Here is a 19025-nt window from a genome sequence, read left to right on the forward strand (position 1 = left end):
TATGCCCATCACTCGATCGATTCATAAGCAGCAGCAGTCCATTTAATGTGGACAACACCTAATCCAGCGACTTGGATTAGCTACAGAAACAGGCTGCTGAGAAGGCAAGAATAATGCAGCAGTCGATGACCAAATACCATCGAAGTTTGTATGGGTAATAAACAATCCAGCCGACGAGCATTCATGACATTCTCAACGAGAAATTATAAAGCTTATCCACCCTTGTACAGCACTTAATTTGTCAGCACTGATATCATCTATCTCTATCTGCATGCATCATTCGATGTTGTGCCGTCCGGCGAGCTGTGATCTAAGCATCCGAGGAACAACCTCTCGGTGGATTTTAATATGTAATGTGCTCGTCACATCGACTTTACGGTGCCAAACTTTGACGACATTCTTATGAGGAGCGGACTTCTTCGCTAGCAAAAGGAAAAAACTACAAGAGAAGCGTATGATTCTATGAAATTTAATGAACACATGATTTCCATTGAAGTAATGAGATTATTTCCTTGTTGTTTTGTTGACAACAGCAACTGGCGAACCATTTTTTTTTCCTGATAATGTTAGAACATCATTGATTCAAAGATATAAGAACGAATGCATTCTTGTTTTAGTCAAAGAAAAAAAGAGATGAAAATTATCAAAGCCTCGTGGATGATCGAAATTTTGATTCGAGGAGAACCCAAAGGATCCAACTCTGATTAGATTATTAATTCCAGGGTTTAAGGTTAATCATCCAATTAGAAGATGGCTGACCTTAATTATAAGCTAAGCCATGTAAAGGGCTTATGTTAAGTTCATGCCACATGGATTATGCAGCATGATGACAAGATGTATAGTGGACGACGAGTTCGATGGCATTCTCGTTATAAAGCAGAGGAGATGGTGGCATTTTGATAAGTTAAATTCATCCAATGGCTTTTTTCCCTTCTGTATCTAAAGAAAAAGATTAAACAAAACAGAAAAGTCGTTCACTTATAGAAAGATGAGGAGGGCGGTGACCGTATCGCTCCCCCTCTTCTTCCCATGGTAGTGTAGACTGCTCCAGACCTCTCTTTCGCCTGCTACCGGCTCCCAACTAATCCTCCGTCTCCTCTCGGAGATTGTCGCCGCTCACAAGGGTGCTCTGATCTGTCCCCGGAAGGCCGCTCGACGAGTGTTCACGACTCGGGTGGCGTGCGGGCGTAGCCAGAAGGCGGCGGGCCGAGAAAGCTAGCTCCCTTCGCTGAGGACCGGGAGGCGGAGCCAGTCGTGCTCGGTGATGCGGATGGGTGGCCGCCTGGTGCTTTGATGGAAGCGGCTTTTGGGATTCTTGGTGTCGATATATGGAGGTGAAGCCCTCGGTTCCCCGTGGGGTGTCGTCGGGGCCAGCATTTCCCTTGTCGGTCCTCCTTGCGGTCGTCTCTCTTGAGGTAGAGCCGTCTGATCCGTTGATCTCTGAGGTCTTGCAGTTTTGTGCCTTTTTGTGTTTCCGATGCGAGAGATCTGGGTGAAAGCGGTGAACATCGACGGCTTTGAGTTTGGTCGTTGGAATTTTTCCTTGCATTACCGCGTCTTCTGTGATCTGGGGCGATTTTGGTGGATTGCTCTCCTTTGGTTGTGGTTTAGGGTTTACTGTTCTTGTTCCGGCTTTCGTGGAAAAACATCTTCTTTGGGTAGTTCTAAGTTGTCTCTGATGATTATATCGTGGGTGATCTTTCTTTCCTCGTATTCTGGAGTTGATCGAACTTTTTGTGGTGGCGGAAGCCTTGATTCACTTTAAGTTGCTTGCGATGTTCATGAGTTTCTGATGAAAGCTTTGCAGTCGTCGTCATTTGTGGAGAACCAGGTTTCTACTTTTTCTGTGGGTTCCTCAGAATCGTGAAAAACCTGCAAAGTAATGTTCTTTTTGTTGATCTGGTGCAATTAGCGTGACTATTACTAAGTCTATTCAGGCTGGCAATCCCTTTGGCATGTTGATACCCTTGTTGATATCCATTTAACGCATGATGGTCATCTATTTTTTTTTTCCCAATATCGTGAATTTTCAACTGTAGTTTGCCAGATTTAGGATTTTTACAATGTTTATTTGCTATACTTTTTTTGTAGATTGTTTTGCTTCTCGTGATCTTTGGAGGAACTGGTGCCAAACCTCAAGACAGTAAGCCGCCGTTTTGGCAAGATACTGAGGCTGGGGAAAATGTGGTTCATCTCACGCACTCTTGCATCCATGATGAGATACTCCATCGAAGGCGGCGCCCTGGTCGGAAAGAATACTCGGTCACTCCACAAGTTTATCACGAGTCTAGTTTGTCAAGATCACATCACCATGGTGGAAGAGCTTTGCTTGAGGTGTCTTCTGTATCTCCATTGCAAAAGGATACAAAACAGCCTATCCGTATATACTTAAACTATGATGCTGTTGGACATTCTTCTGATAGAGATTGCCGAAATGTTGGAGATCTTGTGAAGGTACTGTGTTTCAAGTATATTCCTCCCAACTTTGAATTTTTCGGTCTTGTATTCTATTACGTGCACTGGTCTCTGATCATGGTAAGTATTTCAGCTTGGTGAACCACCCGCGACATCTATTTCGAGAACCCCTGTGTGCAACCCGCATGGAGATCGGCCAGTATTTGCAGATTGTTGGTACAACTGCACGGTGGAGGATATTTCTGGGGAGGATAAAAAGCAACGCCTTCGGAAGGTATCAGTTTTATGCTCATCTTCCATTGTGTTAGCATTTGCTTTGTTTGGTTATTATCTATTTATACTCATCTCATATTTTGATGGCACCAATTTTGGGAATTGGATATTGTCAAGTCTTGATGTCTTTCATTCTGTTCAATCTGGAACCTTTAATTTAATGCTGGCTGTTTGGTGAGGCTTATGAAAACCTAACTGAAAATGGCTCTTTTTTTTTTATTTCCTGAAACTTAGATCCAAAACTTAGCTTTTTATTCATCACTCTTGTATTTGGGATCTCTGTTTAATTATTTTCATTCGTTACAAAAAAAACTTGAGCAGGCACTAGGGCAAACAGCAGAGTGGTTTAGAAGAGCTTTAGCTGTTGAACCTGTCAAGGGAAACCTGCGGTTAAGTGGATATTCTGCATGTGGACAGGATGGTGGAGTGCAACTCCCCCATGAATACATTGAAGGTACTTTCACTACAAGTTCTGCATGTGGTATTGCTTTACTGAAGTACCATGGCTTCAGTGTTTCTCCCCTTTTCTTTGTTATCACATAATGTGCGGATACCATGCAGATGGTGTTGCTGATTCGGACCTGGTTCTCTTAGTAACTACTAGACCCACAACTGGGAACACTCTTGCATGGGCAGTGGCATGTGAGCGAGATCAATGGGGTCGTGCAATTGCAGGTGTTTTTTATGTCAGGATTTTGTTAGCATTTACTGACAGACTATCTAGAGTCCTTTGACTATGATGTCTAATCTGATTAAATTTAACCTTACACAATTGGTAGGTCATGTAAATGTCGCACCTCGTCATTTAACGGCAGAAGCAGAAACATTGCTTTCAGCAACTTTGATACATGAGGTTGTCAAATGATCTACAAATAAAGGCTTTCAGTTATGCTTGGAAGCTGACGAGGATTTCTCTTTGTAGGTCATGCATGTTTTAGGTTTTGATCCTCATGCCTTTGCACACTTCCGTGATGAGAGAAAAAGAAGGCGAAGCCAGGTATCTGTTTGCACTGTAGTCTTTATATTTTGAAGAACTTTAATATCTTTTAGCTCATATGGCGAGTCATCATTTGTTTTGCCTGTGATCTTTCACAAACCATCCATTGTTTAGGTCACTGTACAAGTTATGGATGAGAAGCTTGGACGTATGGTAACACGCATCGTCCTGCCCCGAGTTGTTATGCGTGCTAGATACCATTATGGGGTAAGTTGGAGCAACAACATAATGGAAAAAAGAATCTTTCTTCATTCTCTGATGGGTGTATTCAGATCGGTTCAGTTCTGAAATTTGAGATTATGACTTCATTTAGGCTTCATGATTTTGCTTTTCTGTCAGGCATTTTCTGAAAATTTTACTGGCTTAGAGTTGGAAGATGGAGGAGGTCGTGGTACGTCAGGTAACTTTTTTTGCTTAACTAGCATTAAGTTAAAATGCCTCATCAAATGCACCATTAAGTTTCTCATTGTCGTCTCTAACTGTTGCATGATCTATGGCAGGTTCTCATTGGGAGAAAAGACTTCTAATGAATGAAATTATGACAGGATCTGTGGATACAAGATCTGTAGTTTCAAAAATGACTTTGGCTTTATTAGAGGATAGTGGATGGTACCAGGCTAATTATAGCATGGCAGATCGACTAGATTGGGGTCGGAATCAAGGAACTGAATTTGTTACATCTCCTTGCAATCATTGGAAAGGGGCATACCATTGCAACACCACTCAGTTGTCGGGCTGCACGTACAACAGGGAGGCAGAAGGGTATTGTCCTATAGTAAGCTATAATGGGGACTTGCCAAAATGGGCTCAATATTTCCCACAGGCAAATAAAGGTATAGTTGGATTCTTCTTATGATGTGAACTGTAAAGTTCAACTTTCCTTGTATGTTTTCGTTTCAAGATGAAAATCATGCCATCACATATCTTTGGTGCTCCTTAGTTTATAATGTTTTATAAAAATGTGTATTTGAGTTTAGTTGGTATTGCTATGCTTGTTGTCCCATAAATGCTGTTTTTGTTTCTTTTTTTATTTTTACCTTAACAAAATTGTTTAATAGTGACCTCGGTGTTGAAATTTAAGCATTATGCACTATACAGAGGAAAACCCCCTTGTAACAGTTTGACGGCAGTAGAAAGTTGTATCGAAACCTGAGGCTACTTGTAAAAAAGAAAAAAAAAATGTGATCCCCTTTAGTAAATGGTCTAAAAAACATTCTATCGCAAGGATCTTTCTCATTCATTGATAAAACTTGTCAAGATTGATTGCTTCAACAAATTGACATGCTACAGGGAGAATTGGCACGCTAATCATCTCCATTTGATCAACTAAAATTGTATCTCACAGGGGGCCTTTTAGGGATGTTCCCTATATTGGTGCTATGGGCTGGCTTTAAGCCTCTCAGCAGCTTCCAGTTATTCCCAGTTTTCTGTCTTGATCCAAAATAGCTTGGTATCCTTTTTCTTGCTGGTTCTTTGTTTTTCTTTTTGAGTATCTCAACAGTGAATTTCCAAGCCTAGAGAGGCATAAAGAACTAAAGCTTAGGAGATATCATAGGTGGCGAAATGAGAAAGATTAAGGTGCGCTGGGCTAGAGATTGGCTAAGAGGTTGTATGTATATGCATGGTTCGTCTTACTAGTCTATATCGATGTACCGATCAGCTATCAATATGGTATGTACCAAGCCATACTGAGCCGTATTGAGCATACCAACACATGATACATGGAGACGTGCCGATGTACCACCCATATCGGTCTCTCATCGGACTGGTATATACCACCCATACCGAATGGTATGTTATGGTAAGGTGAACTTTGTGTATATGCGATTAGTACCAGTTGAAAGGCATCAAAAGCAAAGAAAGGTGCACTATGTAACTATGTGATCAACCTCAGGAGTTTGAAGTGAAATGATTAGCCCGCTTTTTTGGTGATAAAGCAGTTCAGATTGACAAGAAAGGCTCTGTGTTCCGTCCTTTGATTATAATTACGAAAAAAAATAGTTGCAAGGTTGTGTATGCATGATCCTGGAATGCAATGATAAGATTCTCATGTGACAATTTTTCTTATTAATGTCCTTTTTTTCTTGTTTGTTTGTTTTTTAAAGACGAGTCACTTTGGTTCAAAATAGTATCTCATCATTTGATGAAATTTCCTTTTCTTTGTAAATGTAGGAAATGATTAATTCACTAGCCTTTGGCATATTTTCATGCAATTGCCCTGTCTTGATTGCAAATTTTATCTCTACTTCTAGGTCCAATTTGATGCATGGTGTGCCCAAAGTTGCCCTATTTGGATATTATAGTTCAATATCTGATTGTAACTTGAATGGTACTTTTGATAGCGTATGTAGTTTTCTGAATGATGCCTCTAATTCTTATATGTTTTAAAAATTCATTGTTATTACAGGGGGGCAATCATCATTGGCTGACTATTGCACATATTTTGTTGCTTATTCTGATGGTTCATGCACAGACACAAATAGTGCACGTGCACCTGATAGAGCATTAGGTGAGGTCCGAGGAAGTAATTCCAGGTGAGAATCAAATTCAGAATTTTGTTTAGTTGCTTAACTTATTTTCGTTATGAGAAAGAGCTGAGTGTACAAGACAAAAAGGAAAACCCATCTGTGCCTGAAGGAGTGCTAAAATAAATTTAGACTAAAAACTGAGTTGTTACTTAATCACCTTTTGATGTGCTACATGCTTGTTAGGTGCATGGCCTCATCATTGGTGCGAACAGGTTTTGTTAGGGGATCCATGACTCAGGGAAATGGTTGTTATCAACATAGGTGTATGAACAATACACTAGAGGTGAAGAACTTTTTGTCTTGCATATTCTTTCTGTTGTCTTCGTGCCAGTTAATAATACAGGTTTTTTGCTACTCCATAAACTTGATTCGTCTGATGATTAATATGAGACTTGTCAGTCTACCATCTGACAATTGGGATTATTATCTAGCCTTTGTATTTAGTAAGATGTTTTTTGCCTTGGTCAGTGACAGTAACTTTTGGATTTAAGATGCCTTCTGTTCTGAACAGAAGTATTTGGAATGGATTGGCTGAATTTGGTTTGGCATGTCTTCAACCTTTTTTTTTCTCTATGCTAGAACAATGATGAAATTTGCTGAAGAAACTCCTGTCTGACACAAACTTGTAATCATTGTTTGGCTTTGAAGATATCTAGCATGTGTCTGTAGATTTATGCTCATTTTTAACTAAGAAAGATCTTATAAGTTTATTTTATCTAGATTGCTGTGGATGGTATCTGGAGGATGTGTCCTGAAGCTGGTGGTCCTGTTCAATTCCCAGGATTCAACGGTTTGTCATTGTGCTAAAGCACCACACACTGGATTTTGAAGACTCACTTACATTCTTTACCTTGATACTGCAGGTGAGCTGATCTGCCCAGCATATCATGAATTGTGCAGCAGTACACCAGTGCCCATAAATGGCCGCTGTCCTGGCTCCTGTAGTTTCAATGGTGATTGCATTAATGGGGAGTGTCACTGCTTTCTTGGGTTTCATGGCAATGACTGCAGCAGAAGTGAGTTTGCATGATTAAACCTTTTATAATTATCTTGTTGTCATGGGATTTATCAAAATTCCTGATCTCTAAACCTTCAGAGTTATGGTTGCCAATTTTAATCAGATGGTATTCTTCATGTTATACATGTCCTTTGTGAGTTCCATGCTTCAAAATGCTCAGTTGAACTGGAGCTAGAAAGAGTGATAACTTTGAAGTCTGTATTTCCTGTGCCTCGCATTATAGCTGGTCATTCCTCTAAAATTTGGAGAACTCTCAAGATACTGTAAAAATATATGTTATATGGTGGGTCAGTGGGATGCGGCATCATATCTATTGTAAAATGTATATCAAGAAGCATATGATGCGGTATCAAGCATTAGTTTGATCCTTGGCATGATTCGTTATGAAGGATATATTCTTGGTCTTCTCATCCAATTACAAAGAAACTGGTTCTAAATTGTACCAACTGCCTAATAATGGACCTGCTGATCTTTTACCTTATTCAGTATAGTGATGGCAATATATATATATATATATATATCATTTTATCTGATTTTTTTCTTCACTCTGCATTATTTACAAGTTATCCATTGTTTTTATAGTACATATTTTTCACTTAGTGACCTATGTTTCTTCATTTGCAGGATCATGTCCAGGAAATTGTAGTGGACATGGTACGTGCCATCCAAATGGTATCTGTGAATGCGAAAGTGGCCGTACGGGCATTGACTGCTCCACTGGTATTTCTCCTCCATTTTGCTCAGAACCTACATTGCTTAGCCTGTGTTCTTCTAATTCATTTATGTTTTTCTCTGTACATCAACTGTTAGATGCTCATGCTCTTAGGCAAAAGAAAGCATACAAGTTGAATAATTAATGCATATTTTACAGCTATATGTGATGAGCAGTGCAGTTTGCATGGAGGAGTATGTGACAATGGTGTCTGCGAGTTCCGTTGTTCTGATTATGCAGGCTATACTTGCCAGAACAGCTCATCATTGCTGCCTAGCCTTTCAATTTGTAGTGATGTGCTTGCCCGAGATGTATTTGGACAACACTGTGCACCAAGTGAACCCAGCATACTGCAGCAGCTTGAAGCAGCTGTAGTAATGCCTAACTACAACCGGTTGCTGCCAGGTGGGCGGACACTGTTTAACATCCTTGATAATGGCTATTGTGCTGCTGCAGCGAAGCGGCTCGCATGCTGGGTATGTTATCTACTGCCTATTTGACCTTTGCAATTTCATCAAATGTTCTTTCCACTGGTTCTATATATCACTTTCATACAAGGATATTATCAACTTCTTTGAATTGATTTTCCATAATTTTTATAAACATTTTACATGAACCTTTGATGATATTATCAAGATATGGGCAGTGTCTATCAGCAAGGACTTAGACTTGTTCCTACAGATTGTTATGCTGAATAATACAAACAATTAGCGTGAGTTTACTTGAGGCCCATGTTTTTCGGAGGCCATCTTGGTCCTATTTGCTGGTGCTTGTCATCACTGGCTCTTTTCTTTTTAATCACTAATTTAACCAAGTTGGTGTTGCTAAAGACATGCATCTGCACCACCATTTTGGAATGAGGATTAACCAGTTCTTATTTTTTGCTCCTGTCTTAGATTTCAATCCAACGTTGTGACGAGGACGGAGACAATAGACTTCGGGTGTGCCACTCTGCGTGCCGGTCGTATAACGCGGCATGCGGGGCAGGTCTTGACTGCTCGGACCAAACTCTTTTCAGCAGCGAGGAGGAAAAGGATGGGCAGTGCACAGGCTACGGCGAGATAAGACTGTGGTGGATAAGACGCTTTGGGAATCTGTATTTGCAAAGCCAGCGGAAATTGTAAAGCTTTAGTTTTGATGATTGTATCTCTTTTGTCCGTCATTTTTCACTCAACCTTTCTATTTTAGGACCAGTGGCACCTGTAATTTGCGTGCCAAAGCTTAGGGCCTGATTTCACCCAGGCAGAGGGAATCCTTGAAGAAGGGGATTCGTGGGTGTTTTGTCTTTATGATATAGAGTTGGGTTTGTTCTAAGAATTAGCCCAACCAACAGTTAAAATGTGGCGAGGATGGAGTAAAAATGGGAGGAGAGGGTGGAAACGATTTGTTGTATTTGTTATTACCCTGTTCCTATCCTTTGGAAATGATGTGCCATTTTCTCCTCATTTGTGTAGGTGTCGTTAAGATATTGTGGCTCTGCGTGCTCTCTCAAGCAATACCAGCACTGGTTGATCTGCAGCATGGCAAATCTAAAGTGGTGTGGATTAGCCTGAGAAAAATATAATTCTTCTTTACGGTAGAAAAAGAATGTTATCAGCTGTTTCTAAATGCATGGAAAGCTAATGAATTCTTCACAGAAAAATATTATCTCTATTAACTCTGCTTAAACATGGTATTTCTGTGAACTTCTGCTTAAGAACAGTATCAAGGCAACACATTAGTGATCAATTTGGCACTGAGATATCGTAATATAAGTAGTATTTTCGAGCTTAAAATACATTAAAAAGCTAGAGAAATAGGGAAAGAAGGCCATAAACTACCACGAGTTTATGTTCATATTTATCCCATATCAATAGATCTTGATCTCATTTCCTTATTCGATCGCGGTCTTATTACAGGGGTATTCGAGCGAGCTACCTCTTCTTGCTCTGGGCGTCTGCCGCGGACGGGCAGAAGGTGATGAGGTAGTCGGCGGTGCCGGCGGCGCATGTGAACGTGCTCGTCGCATCGTCATAGGCGTAGCTGTACGCCGCCGGGCACGCTGCCTTGAACAGCTGCGAGTACCGCGTCGGCCCGCACGTCGCCGGCGAGCCGTGGGCCCCGGTGCAGCAGTATTCCGGTGCCCCGAAGGCCTCGCACGCGCTTCGGCACGCCACCGTTTCCCCGGACTCTGCCGGCACCCGCAGCTCCGCCGGGCACCGAGCGTTCACGTCCGCCACGCACCCGGCGTACCGGCAGCTGCCCCTCGAGGGGCGCACCCCGATGCCGACGTTGTAACCGTCGACCAAGCTCACGTCGTAGAAGTCCTGGGTGCCGTCGCCACTGCCGAGGGTGAACTCCGCGAGGCTGGCCGGTGGTGCGCCGCCGACTACGCAGCGTAGGACGCCCCCGCAATCGCCAGTGGCGCAGGTCCCGTTAGAAGAGGAGGAGCCGAGGAGGCATCGTGTGCGGGCCCAGAAGCGGCCGGACCAGCCGGGTGGAGCGGAGAAGGAGGCGGTATCATTCAGGGAAAGCTCGAATCCGCCGCCGCCGAGGAGGGCAACCCCGTTGCCGGACAATGTGCCCGGCCAGATGGTGTAAGGGCAGTTGTTCTCGAGGGTGAAGGTGGCGCCGGCGCCCGCCGCTTTCGTGGTCCAAAATGCCCCTGTCTCATATTAAAGTTAAGGGCATGCGAAGCCGTGACGGATTGCTTGAACTTTCGTGTGAAGCAGATGCCTACCTGAGACGAGCAGCAACAGCAGGAGGAAGAAGAACTTCGGCAGGAAAGCCTCCATATGTTAGAGAGAGAGAGAGAGAGAGAGAGAGAGAGAGGTTGATAGCGCAGGTCTATTTAGCAGATAAGAGGGCAAAATGTTCTCCACATATTAATTCTATTAATTCACTTTCAAAGAAAAAAAACATAAAATTAATAGTTCAATCAGTTGCAAACACCATTTCCAAATAGTTTGAGAACATATAAATTCATTTTAGTACAAAATAATCCTCGTAAAAGAACTCACGCATGATGGATGATCAGAACTGGTTTTTCACCTACTTGACAGCTTAATAGTTTTTGCTGGGCAGTCAACATTCGTTTCCTCCTGCGTACGCCGCCTGATCTTGATGTTTCCTGACACGATCTATGAGACTGGAATTGGGTAAGCAACCCAGCATCGACCGATCCTGTGACCGTCAACCATCTCTCCAGAAGCAAATGATTGTGGGTGCGTCAGAGTGATTGCCACCTCCTCGCATAATGGCTACGGTTAGCATCATCCATTTCGTCTCTTCTGCTCTCAGATCATGTGAGTGAATAGGACGACGATGATCGAGCAAGCACACGATACATCCCCGAGCTCCTCAGTCCATCTCACTTTTTCCGTTTCTTCCATCTTCCACCAAGGACAAAATCCTGTGTCTCACGGATCCCCATCGTTTGCGTGTGACCTTCGGAGCCATTGCGTGGTCTCCGTTCTCTCCGTATCTCCACTCCACTACATACATGCTTGAATTCAAGATCTTGTTCTTCATCCTCTTCCAGTAACATAGGATTACTGTGACTAACAGCCGGGAGCGCATCTATCATGACGACAATATCCCTGCAGTGCAACCTGCATGGAAAATTCCGCCACCCACCTCGAACTCCACAAACTTCGTCGTCCGTTAATTTCTTGATCCACCTTATCATCAACCTTATCCAACGGCTGTCTCGGTTCCTTCGTGTCCCGTGTCTTGTTTTCTCTCAACAATGCTCTCACCATAAGAACACGACAAGAAGGTGAAACGAGAATAGGGTGTGACACATTCCCTCCATAAGTCTCTTATCACATGCAACGCATGAGGGTGTGATGCTGTCATTTCTACGGCGATATATGTTTGGTTGCAACACTACTTTGATCTTTTGATCTTATTATTCTCATCATTGCTGGTTATCATAGCCATTGGTAATAGTAACTGCATGCGTAAGTCTCTTCATTATTACGGGTCAAAAACAATAATAAAAGGGAACATTTGTTGTCGTTGTTATAACATTATATAAATCTCTTAGGACGGGGTTATTGCAGCTGATCATATGAGATTGTTTGACATGAGAGAGACACACACTGAAGAGGTTAGGCATATGTCATTTCATATTGCCATGGAAGTCTCAATCTTCGACCTCACACCTAACTCTCATCATTTGTATTATCATCTCAACTTTTCCTTTCCCCGGGCGGGGCAATCTTTGGTTTGACTTGATACCGAAGCAACATGAACGCAGTCGCCATCATCTCTATGAATGAGCGCTGAGTTCAACCACATTTTCTCTTGGTTTCATATGAAAACGTGACGATCAAACAACATATAAATGTGCGTATAGCTCAGTGCTCACAAAATCCAACCTTGCATGCGGCTCAAATCATTCCACTGAACTGACGTGAAATCTTCAGAGCTAGAGAGAGAGAGATGTGTTCGGATGCTCAGGTAGCAACCATGGCGAGGTTTGTGAAGCTCAGCAAGCACCAAGAACCAGTAATCTTTGTTAGAGGCGACGCCGCCTCTTCGAGGCCCTCGAAGGCCGCGAGAGGTGTCTCGGGTCGTGCTGTAGATGTATCGCATGAAGTCATGTCACAACAAACTGGCATGGCCCGACCCGGTGGACGCGGTGACCCGGGCCGGAAGGAGTTCACTGGGGAGCTGGAGGCACTTGTGCTGAAATCATGGAGCGTGATGAAGAAGGACGCTCGCCGGCGTGCTGAATGAACAGTTTGAGGTAATGGTTCGGCTGAGCTATTTACTTTAGCGGCAATTTACATGTGATATAATTTGATTTAATATACGCTCAACTTTGACTAGATTACTGGGGCATGAATTAAGAGAGCCGAAGATCATGATCAACATCTCTTCTTGTGGTAAGGTCTGCAAGCTGGCATGCACGAAGGTCTCTGACAAAATGACGGGCCTGTGTGTCCATCCTTTCGACGCATGGAACGAGTGACAAAGTTTGCGCTGTTGGACACGATCAAGGAGGCAGTCGCCGATACGTGGTGCCCTGAGATGAAGGCGGCATGGGGATAGAGGCTTACGACCAGCTGGTTGTAGCTATCAAAGAAGAAATGAAGACTGTCCCTTCCGCATACTGTTTTACTCTCGCATTCAATAAATAGACAAGAAAGAAGAGGCGTCATGCATGTGTGCTGTCTCCTGCAGCTTTAACTTCACTATGTTATGTGTGCACTTTCCGCTACGTACAGTTCCCAGAGACGTACATGGTTTTTGAGACGATTTACCAGCGTACATCAGGTTCTGTCGAAGAGCGTGGAGTGGACCAAGATAAGAAACTGGAACTCCACGTGTAATTGACCTTATCACACTATTATGCAGTCCAGACGATTCCAGTCGTCGTAGAATTTATTACGTGGTCAATGATCCTGGAAACAAAATGAAGTACGCTATGGAAACTGAATCGGAATACAAATGATAGCTATTTCTTCTTCATGTTCATTCCAAGAACATCGAATGCAAAGCCAGCGCCTTTATTTTCTGGTGATCTCTCAAGTACTCTGCTTCTCTCCGACCAAAGATCGAACACAACGTGAAGAGATCCGATCGACCTAGTAAGGCTTCTGCCCCTGTATGTTCCCAGGGGGATTGTAAAGGCAGAGCGTGAGGGTCGCCCCTTGCCCGACGCAGTTGGCCTGGGCGCACCCCACCTCCGCCGTATTCCTCCACACCACCTGCGTGTACGTCCCGCACTCGTGCCCCGCCGCGCACGAGTTGTTGGCGTAGCTGAAGTACTTCCCCTCCTCCACCCATGACCGCACAGCCTCCGCCGGCTTGACCGGGTAGCTCGTCCATAACTGGTTGGCCCCGTAGGGGCTCGACTCCAGGTCCGCGAAGCCGCACCCCTTCTCCTTCTGCTGCGCCACCACCCGGCTGGCTTCCGAGCCCAGCTTCGCGCTCCACCGGAGCTGGCCCACCCCGACCGCAGCGCGGGCCTGGTCGTGGCCAGTCAGGAACTGGTCCTCCGCGCTGGTTTGGGGCTTCCGCTGAGCGGCCGGGGCCGCAGCGGACGCCAGGAGTACGTGCGCCCGTCTGGCTTCCACGGAGCCGGTGCACGTCAACATGGCCACGGCCAAGAGACAAGGAAGGACGAGTCGGTGGAAGCTCGAAGCCATCATCATCACCCTCGCTCAAAAAGTCTCAAACAGACAAGTTCATTTGGTACTTGTGCAATGGGTATATAAAGATGATGATGCATTAATTTTCGTCTTTTGAGGTAGATGGCATGCATTAGTTTGGGTGTCCATGCACTGGCTTCTCGGCAATCGGAAACTTGATCCGACGCACTCCAAGGTCAACTTCGGGAACCTCCATAAACGCTGCCATTAGTGCAGACCAGGGTGGTCCAAGCTCTAAGATGGTGTCTCTGTTCCCCATTTGGCAGAAGGCATTGATGGCTACTAAACTTGTTGTGCTCGTCTTTTCGTAAAGAGGAGGAGTTTGGGGTGCAGATAAATGTATTCACGTGTGCACTTGATTCCTCCGCAGTGAGGAAGATGAACCTGTCCACGTGAAATTGATGGAAGACAGAGCCCACGTGAAATTGTATAAATGAAGTGACCATTGCCATCCGTTCAATCCAACTCTGTCTCTCTTGTCTCTCATGCTATCAATCGTAGACGGAGAATTATCTTTGTCTACAAAGATAGATCAAGTTGTTATCATCAGCTTTAAATATTTGATTATAGATCTTTATATTATTGTACCAATAAGTAGATCTAACAAACCAAGGTTGAACTGATGGAGGAGCTGAGAGTCGCTGCTCTTTCTTCTACAACTCATTTGTATGATTTTGTATTACATTTGAAGGGAAAGTTTCTGAAGTACAAGAAGAAGGAACAGCAGGACAGATCAATGGATCACATTGCCCAACAAGCTGTTTGCGGAAGGAGAGCTCTGCTCACTGAACCATGGGTCCTGCACAGAAACAGGGGACTCCACTTCCGCTTCCTCTCTCATGCTGTTCACCAACACCAACCTCTTGCTCTTCGATCCCGCGCGCGGCTTCTCGTTGCAACTCGAAGGGGACGAGCAGAAGGACGACGCCGTCGACAAGAACATGCCGTCATCCGTCGGCGCCCACCCGCTGAGCTTGATCTGTTCGAGCTCGTCTGCTACCTCTGTCATGGAGGGCCTCATGTCCCTGTGGAAGGCAAGGCATCTGAATGCCAGTTCGGCCACCTTGCGAATGGAAGCCAGCGTCCAAGCATCTCTGTGCGGCTCGAGGTACGGGTCTATGATCTCTTCGACGCGCCCTCCGCCGATCTTATCGATCGCTAGCGCCGCCAAGTTCACCTCGCTCTGCGCCCTGCTGAAGTCCACGGCCTTCAGCGCGGTGATGATCTCCACCAGCACGACGCCGAAGCTGTAGACGTCGCTCTTGTCCGAGAGATGGAAGTTCTGGTGGTACTGGGGATCCACGTAGCCCGGGGTCCCCTGCGGCGCCGTCGAGATGTGCGACGTCTCCGTCATGCCCATCCTCGAGAGGCCAAAGTCTGCAACCTTGGAGTTGTAGTTGAAATCTAGCAGTATGTTGCTGGACTTGATATCTCGGTGGTATATCGGAGGATGAACCGCCGAATGAAGGTACGCGATGGCCTTGGCGGTCTCGGTGGCAATGGCGAGGCGGACGGTCCAAGGCAGCGCAGGCCCTCGCTCCCTCTGCAGGTGCTGAGCCAGCGTGCCATGGGGCATGTACTCGTACACGAGGATCTGCTCTCCTTGCTCTACGCAGCACCCGAGGAGACGGACTAGGTTGGGGTGGCTCACCGAGGAGAGGAGCCTGATCTCGTTGATGACCTGTTCGATGCTGTCGTGGTCGCGGTTCTTGATCTTCTTGACGGCCACCAGCCGGTGGTTGCTGAACTTGCCGGCGTATACTGTTCCGTAAGCGCCGGTGCCCAGTATCTGGTCCTCCGAGAAGCCATTGGTGGCCTTCTCGATGTCTTTGTAGGAATAGAGGGGAACGGTGCACGATGCTTCGCATAGCAGCCGTCTCATGCTCTTCCGCTTTCTCGTCGAAGAAGAGTGGCGTTTGATGAAGCAACAAACGAGAACCAAGGCCGCCATTGCAGAAGCTCCGGCGATGATGCCTGAAACAAGATGTATAGCTCCTTTTTATTGCTGATGCAGTCATGGAACATCAAAGAATTTGGCAAGAGTAATGCAAACGCCTTCACGGCTTCAAAGATCACATCTTTAATCTCAGTCAATGCTAATAATTACAATGAACTCTTTCCCATCTACACATTGTTTGGATGCTAGGATGAACTATCTACCAGTGTTTCTGAAAGATCATGTGAACCTAACCAGCATATAAAACATCACTTCAATTAACCAAAAATGCACCATCGACAACATACGAAACCATCAAAGTCAGAAGAAACAAATTGACCTGCACGTCTAAGCGTTCTTCTTGCCTCCTAAATTAATTATATACAGTGCAGCAGCAACCTTACAACTCTCTGATGCGCACACATTAGACAATGACAACTTAATTATACTCGATGGTCTTTATCTACCAAGAATTCGTTTGGTAGTCATTTTTTCCAAGGGAAGGTTCCAATGGTTTGCAGTCAAAACAGATGATCTCATTTCTGCAGATAGCTACTTGTCGGATGTCTCTAACCTAAAAATTCTGTGTAAGAGATGGAAACAGCAAAAGATCGCCTTGCGTTCCTCAACTGTTCCAGTAGATTTTTCAGAATAGATTAGTTTCATGGTGTTGTCCTCTCTGTTTCTAAGCGATTTTAATGCTTTCACCAAACCGATTGATATATATATATATATATATATATATATATATATATATATATATATATATGGCAGAATAAGTTCACCGCAAAATAAATGCTCTAATCAACTACGATAATAGATCTAAAAAATATTGCCTTTTCATAACATTTGACATGTCAATGGGAAATTAGCATAACTGAAAGAAGAAAAAAAATACCTCCAACAAGAACACCATATCTGCTGGTAGATCCACCGCAGTCCCCTGTCATGTATCTCGTAGGATTGCATCTTTGATTGAATTTGGACACTGACCAAGATGAACCCAAAAAAAGAAGAAATCAAAATCCAAATCCAAATCCAGAAGGTACCAGTTCAAAAAAAAGGAAAGAAAAGATTCAATCTCGCCAATCTTCGAAGCTGTTTGACGCAGCAGAAACGAGTATTAAATGCACATATTTCTTCTATTAGACCATGGGGATGCAGGAGGAATGGCCACCAAACATCACTGGCGGAGAAAACCAAGGGTGAAACTTAGTAATCGCTGAACCAGTCAGTGAATGCTAGTGTCATCCAAAGGCGCCATAGGTGAGTGAGCTTTTTCTTTGAGGGCGTTGACTGCATAATTTCTCGACCAGATAAAGACATGTCCTCCACAGCAGTCTACGGAGGAGCTGCATTTAGTATGCATGAATACAAAGCAGTTGGGCAGGTAGCAGTTGAGCTGAGAGAAGACCGGATGAGTTGTTTACCCAAACCTCAAGGTATCAGGAAATCGCAAGACAGGTCTGGTTGGTAGAATCAGACAAGTGGTGTTCATGGCGTTTTGGTTGGTGTGAAGATTGATGCTTCAGAAATCACTAATGGTCATCGGATACTGTTTGATTTTTTTCCTTCTAAAGCTGCCGGTAAACAAGGAGAAAATTAGGCAGATCCTGTGAAATATACTATGGGACAGATCAGATGATCATGACTACTTGTTACATTTTCTTCGATGTTTCATGGAGTCATCTTGTTCATCTTGGAAGTCTCTTGTTCAGCCTAGTGTTTGATGTGAGCTTAATTTGAACTTGTACACCATATCTAACTCAGGATTTCCGGAGACGAGCATGGTCATCAAACAGAGTAGGCCTAAACAGAGCATCATTCAATCGAAGAGCAGTAAACAGATCAGCAATCGACAACAAGGACTAACCTTTTCGACAGCCTTGGCCGCCGATGAATCCGTCGCCTTGGAATCCCTCCGAGCAGCGGCACCGGAAGCCCGGCATATGGGTCACCGGAGCCATAACCGCCGTGCAACTCGCGTTGGCGGAGCACCGGCACGTTCCGTTGAGCCACCACGCCAGCTCCGCGGTGCGGAGGTTCAGCGACGGCACCGACGCACCGCCCACGTCGTCGTACCCGATGGACGTGAAGAAGAAGCTGCAGCCAGAGGCAGCGACGCTGTCCTCGTCGAAGAAACCTTCCCTGGTGGCGTTGTAGAAGCAGGTAGCGTTGTCATATCGAGGCCCGCAGCTGCCGTCGAACAGGATGGTGTTGACGGCGCACCTCTCCGACAAGCTCTTGTTAGCCACGGGCGTACAGTTGCTGAGAAACAGGCCGTTCCTCTCGGTCAAGGCGTAGTTGTGGCCGAACAGGCTCTTGACTGCGTCGATGGAGCGGTTGCACGCCGGGGGGACGTCGACCAGGAGGCTGTCGTCCGTGATGTTCCGCACCGTGAATTCTCCGATTCGGACGGAGGATTTCGAGGGGTTGAAACACTCGAGACGGATTGGACATCCGACGGAGAATCCGAAGGGATACGGGGCCGTGTAGGAGCCGCAGGTTCTCTTGCAGTCCTCGGGGGCTCGTGCCGAGACTACCGCGAGGACAGCGACCACCAAATCCGCGAGGAAGAGGAAGACGAAGAGTAGACGATGGCGGCTGTGTCGCAGAAGAAGCATCTCTTTCTCTCCTCCTCGTTTCAGCTACGCTCCACTCCGATCACATACTTGCAGCACTAAGCGCATCCGATCCACCACACGCTTGCAGTCTTCAGCTCATGCTACTTGCCGCACTAAAACCAATCCACGACCAAACAACTGCGCACGCAGGGGGCAAAGCCAAAGAGCAGAAGGGGAAGCACTGAAAGCTTCGTAGAATTCGTACAAATCGGTTTCCGGTCTTCTCGAGGCCCCTCGGCCGTTAAAGGGACTTGCAGGGTGAGACGAAGTGTGGAATTGGGTTTCTTTGATTCTGTGGAAGCCTCTTCAATCTATTCATTGGCCAGCGAGTGGTCTATCTGCAAGCCACCAAACCAACCTCTGACGCAGTAGAGACGAAGCA

The 19025-nt window shown here is 45.1% G+C and overlaps 4 protein-coding genes across 4 annotated transcripts; 1 reads left to right on the forward strand and 3 right to left on the reverse strand.

Moving 5' to 3' along the window:
- Window positions 1–1008: 1008 nt before the first annotated feature.
- LOC135619936 (uncharacterized) lies at window positions 1009–9388 on the forward strand. Its single transcript, XM_065122446.1, has 17 exons — window positions 1009–1415; window positions 2092–2454; window positions 2549–2689; window positions 3010–3142; window positions 3250–3363; window positions 3468–3541; window positions 3611–3685; window positions 3800–3892; window positions 4025–4085; window positions 4186–4518; window positions 6093–6219; window positions 6397–6496; window positions 6934–7003; window positions 7077–7229; window positions 7856–7951; window positions 8103–8419; window positions 8840–9388. Exons 1-17 carry the CDS (start codon window positions 1329–1331, stop codon window positions 9065–9067), a joined length of 2565 nt encoding a protein of 854 aa, XP_064978518.1. The 5' UTR covers window positions 1009–1328; the 3' UTR covers window positions 9068–9388.
- Window positions 9389–9684: 296 nt separating this feature from the next.
- On the reverse strand, window positions 9685–11373 carry LOC135619937 (pathogenesis-related thaumatin-like protein 3.5). The gene is made up of 2 exons (XM_065122447.1): window positions 10663–11373; window positions 9685–10587 (listed from the first exon to the last, which is right to left on the reverse strand). Exons 1-2 carry the CDS (start codon window positions 10715–10717, stop codon window positions 9857–9859), a joined length of 786 nt encoding a protein of 261 aa, XP_064978519.1. The 5' UTR covers window positions 10718–11373; the 3' UTR covers window positions 9685–9856.
- A 1905-nt stretch (window positions 11374–13278) lies between these two features.
- LOC135619940 (STS14 protein-like) lies at window positions 13279–14129 on the reverse strand. The gene has a single exon (XM_065122450.1). The coding sequence runs from the start codon at window positions 14084–14086 to the stop codon at window positions 13517–13519; it is 570 nt and encodes a 189-aa protein (XP_064978522.1). The 5' UTR covers window positions 14087–14129; the 3' UTR covers window positions 13279–13516.
- Window positions 14130–14706: 577 nt separating this feature from the next.
- Window positions 14707–19025, reverse strand: LOC135619939 (wall-associated receptor kinase-like 14). Its single transcript, XM_065122449.1, has 3 exons — window positions 17893–19025; window positions 16918–17007; window positions 14707–16057 (listed from the first exon to the last, which is right to left on the reverse strand). Exons 1-3 carry the CDS (start codon window positions 18641–18643, stop codon window positions 14817–14819), a joined length of 2082 nt encoding a protein of 693 aa, XP_064978521.1. The 5' UTR covers window positions 18644–19025; the 3' UTR covers window positions 14707–14816.

Source organism: Musa acuminata, chromosome BXJ2-8 (genome assembly GCF_036884655.1).
Source record: "Musa acuminata AAA Group cultivar baxijiao chromosome BXJ2-8, Cavendish_Baxijiao_AAA, whole genome shotgun sequence".
NCBI lineage: Eukaryota > Viridiplantae > Streptophyta > Magnoliopsida > Zingiberales > Musaceae > Musa > Musa acuminata.